Source organism: Adiantum capillus-veneris, chromosome 22 (assembly GCF_014529385.1).
Source record: "Adiantum capillus-veneris isolate H3 chromosome 22, ASM1452938v2, whole genome shotgun sequence".
NCBI lineage: Eukaryota > Viridiplantae > Streptophyta > Polypodiopsida > Polypodiales > Pteridaceae > Adiantum > Adiantum capillus-veneris.
In genome coordinates, this window is record NC_140952.1 from 92,662,717 (window position 1) to 92,664,808 (window position 2,092).

The 2,092-nt window shown below is 44.1% G+C and overlaps 1 protein-coding gene across 1 annotated transcript; it reads right to left on the bottom strand.

The window, feature by feature from the left end:
* Positions 1–221: 221 nt before the first annotated feature.
* On the bottom strand, positions 222–1,760 carry LOC147429800 (uncharacterized). The gene has a single exon (XM_086496030.1). The coding sequence runs from the start codon at positions 1,514–1,516 to the stop codon at positions 404–406; it is 1,113 nt and encodes a 370-aa protein (XP_086352156.1). The 5' UTR covers positions 1,517–1,760; the 3' UTR covers positions 222–403.
* Between the last annotated feature and the right edge of the window lie 332 nt (positions 1,761–2,092).

Below are 2,092 nucleotides of genomic sequence, written 5' to 3' on the forward strand. Positions count from 1 at the left end.
AAATCACAGATTTCCAATCATAGTAATTCCAATTTCTCTTAGAACAAAACAAAGTTAACAAAAGCACAAGGACTATGTTTTGAAAAAGGCCAAAAAACTATGCCTTCAATCCACACCCCTATTGTCGCCTCTATCAAGCTGAGTCATACTGATAAATAGGTCAAAATACCTATTTTGGCTCTCATAATCCACAACAAACAGTTGAAAATCAGACTCATAACTCCTGCAAACCATGTCATATAGATACAGCCATCTACAATCGACATGGCACAAAGTAACAGTGTTTCTTTCCTCTGCAATTCGACGAAAACAAGAAACTAAAAGGCCTATAATTACCTTAAATATTTGATTGATTACATAACTTGACCAAAAAGCAGCTGAAATGCTAAAACTTAACAGAAACTCATTTGCAAGGAGTGGAAACATCTCCACAGCTCTCCTCACACTGCTCCTCTTTAGGTTCATCTGCCACATTCAGACCTTCCAATTCTCTGACTCGCCGACGAAGTTCAATAAGCTCCTGTTCCACCAAAAAGAGCCGCTCCTTCAATGTGAGATTCTCCTCTTCCAAATGTGCAATAAGCCGCTCCTGACTGATAACACAATTCTGAAGGTTCCTAGGTGGGGCACCATCCATTTCAACAGAGCGGGAGGGATATATCATCTCAAAACGACTCAATCCCTGGTCAATCCGCTGCTCGAGACGCTCTACCGAATGAACAGAATGCTCCTCGTTCATAAGGTCTCCTTGCTCCACATCACTTTCACTTTCAGACCCATCTCTTGCTCTATCTTCATAAGATCGTAAGCGTATGAGACCATTCATAGAACCATAGCCATCCACCCCAAGTTCCCTATTCATTTCCTCCAAAGAACCCTTGTCACGCACACCTGGGGAGAGTAGAGGCGTTGGGAAAACGGCAGGCGTCGCAGGGGATGGGGTAACTGCAGGTGCAATTCCTCCAAGCTTCTTCGCCCGCATGATAAATGATGTAGTGTTACGAGGTGCCAGAGGAGCATGAAGGAAAGGTGAGGTCATCTTCCTCTTTGATAAAATTCTTCTCTTCTTGGGCGCATTTCTAGGCACCATTCCATGATTGTAGCCCTTAAACCGGGTGTCAACAAGAGACGGATTCATGACGAAGTAGCGGTCGATAGGAGGGCGCTGCAGAGCATATGACATAGATTGGGGCAACGCAGGTACAACAAAGCGTGGCACCGCCATGGGCAGCACATTATTGCTAGGATTTACCATACCCATCGCATTCTGGCTGGTACTCACCATACCCAAAGGGGTCTGGTTAGGGTTTCCCATAGCCATACCATTATTGCTGGGGTTTAACATGGCCAAGCCACTGTTTTTACTGGGCTTAGCATTCTTCCACTTCTTGTTTTTGTTCTTCTTTTTTATTACCTTTTTACTGTTGTTGTTCATGTTGAGACGCTTAGGCTTGCGGAAACCCTTGTTATCGAGATTACCTGCTTGCAGAGAATCGGAAGGTGCAGAGAAGCCCATTGTGAAAGACGAGTAATCTGATCTGGCGACTACGAAAACGGGCTGGAACAAGGAAACCCTAATCGAGCGGAGCAGACCCTACACTCAGGCTTCAACTTAGTTTGAAACGAGAGAACCTCTGGCGAATGGATCGTACTATGCTTCTGCTACAAAGACGACACAGAATACCCAATGCGATCGTGCGCGAGTGTATGTATATATGGCGTGTGAGTGCAAAACGCCGTAGGCTCGCCAAGAAGACACAAGTATAATGGCCCATGAGTGCTAGGATCAGGTTTTATAGCGCCTAGATTTTACATCTGATCAATTTCTGGTCGTGAAAATACAATGTGAATATACTAGTGGTGGGCCTTCCACAGCACTAAGTGACTAAGGGATCCTCTTGAGGATGTGCGAGCTGTCACATGCGCGTGTTGTAAATTCATCACCTGTGTGTGCAAATATGCTTAGTTCAAGGGTATAAATTGAGCTTGTGTATACACTCAATAATTAATCACAATAACCATCATATGCTTATGTTGTGCTCTTGTGTACATTGAACATGTAAGTGTGATTATGGCATTCCTATTCTCCTAA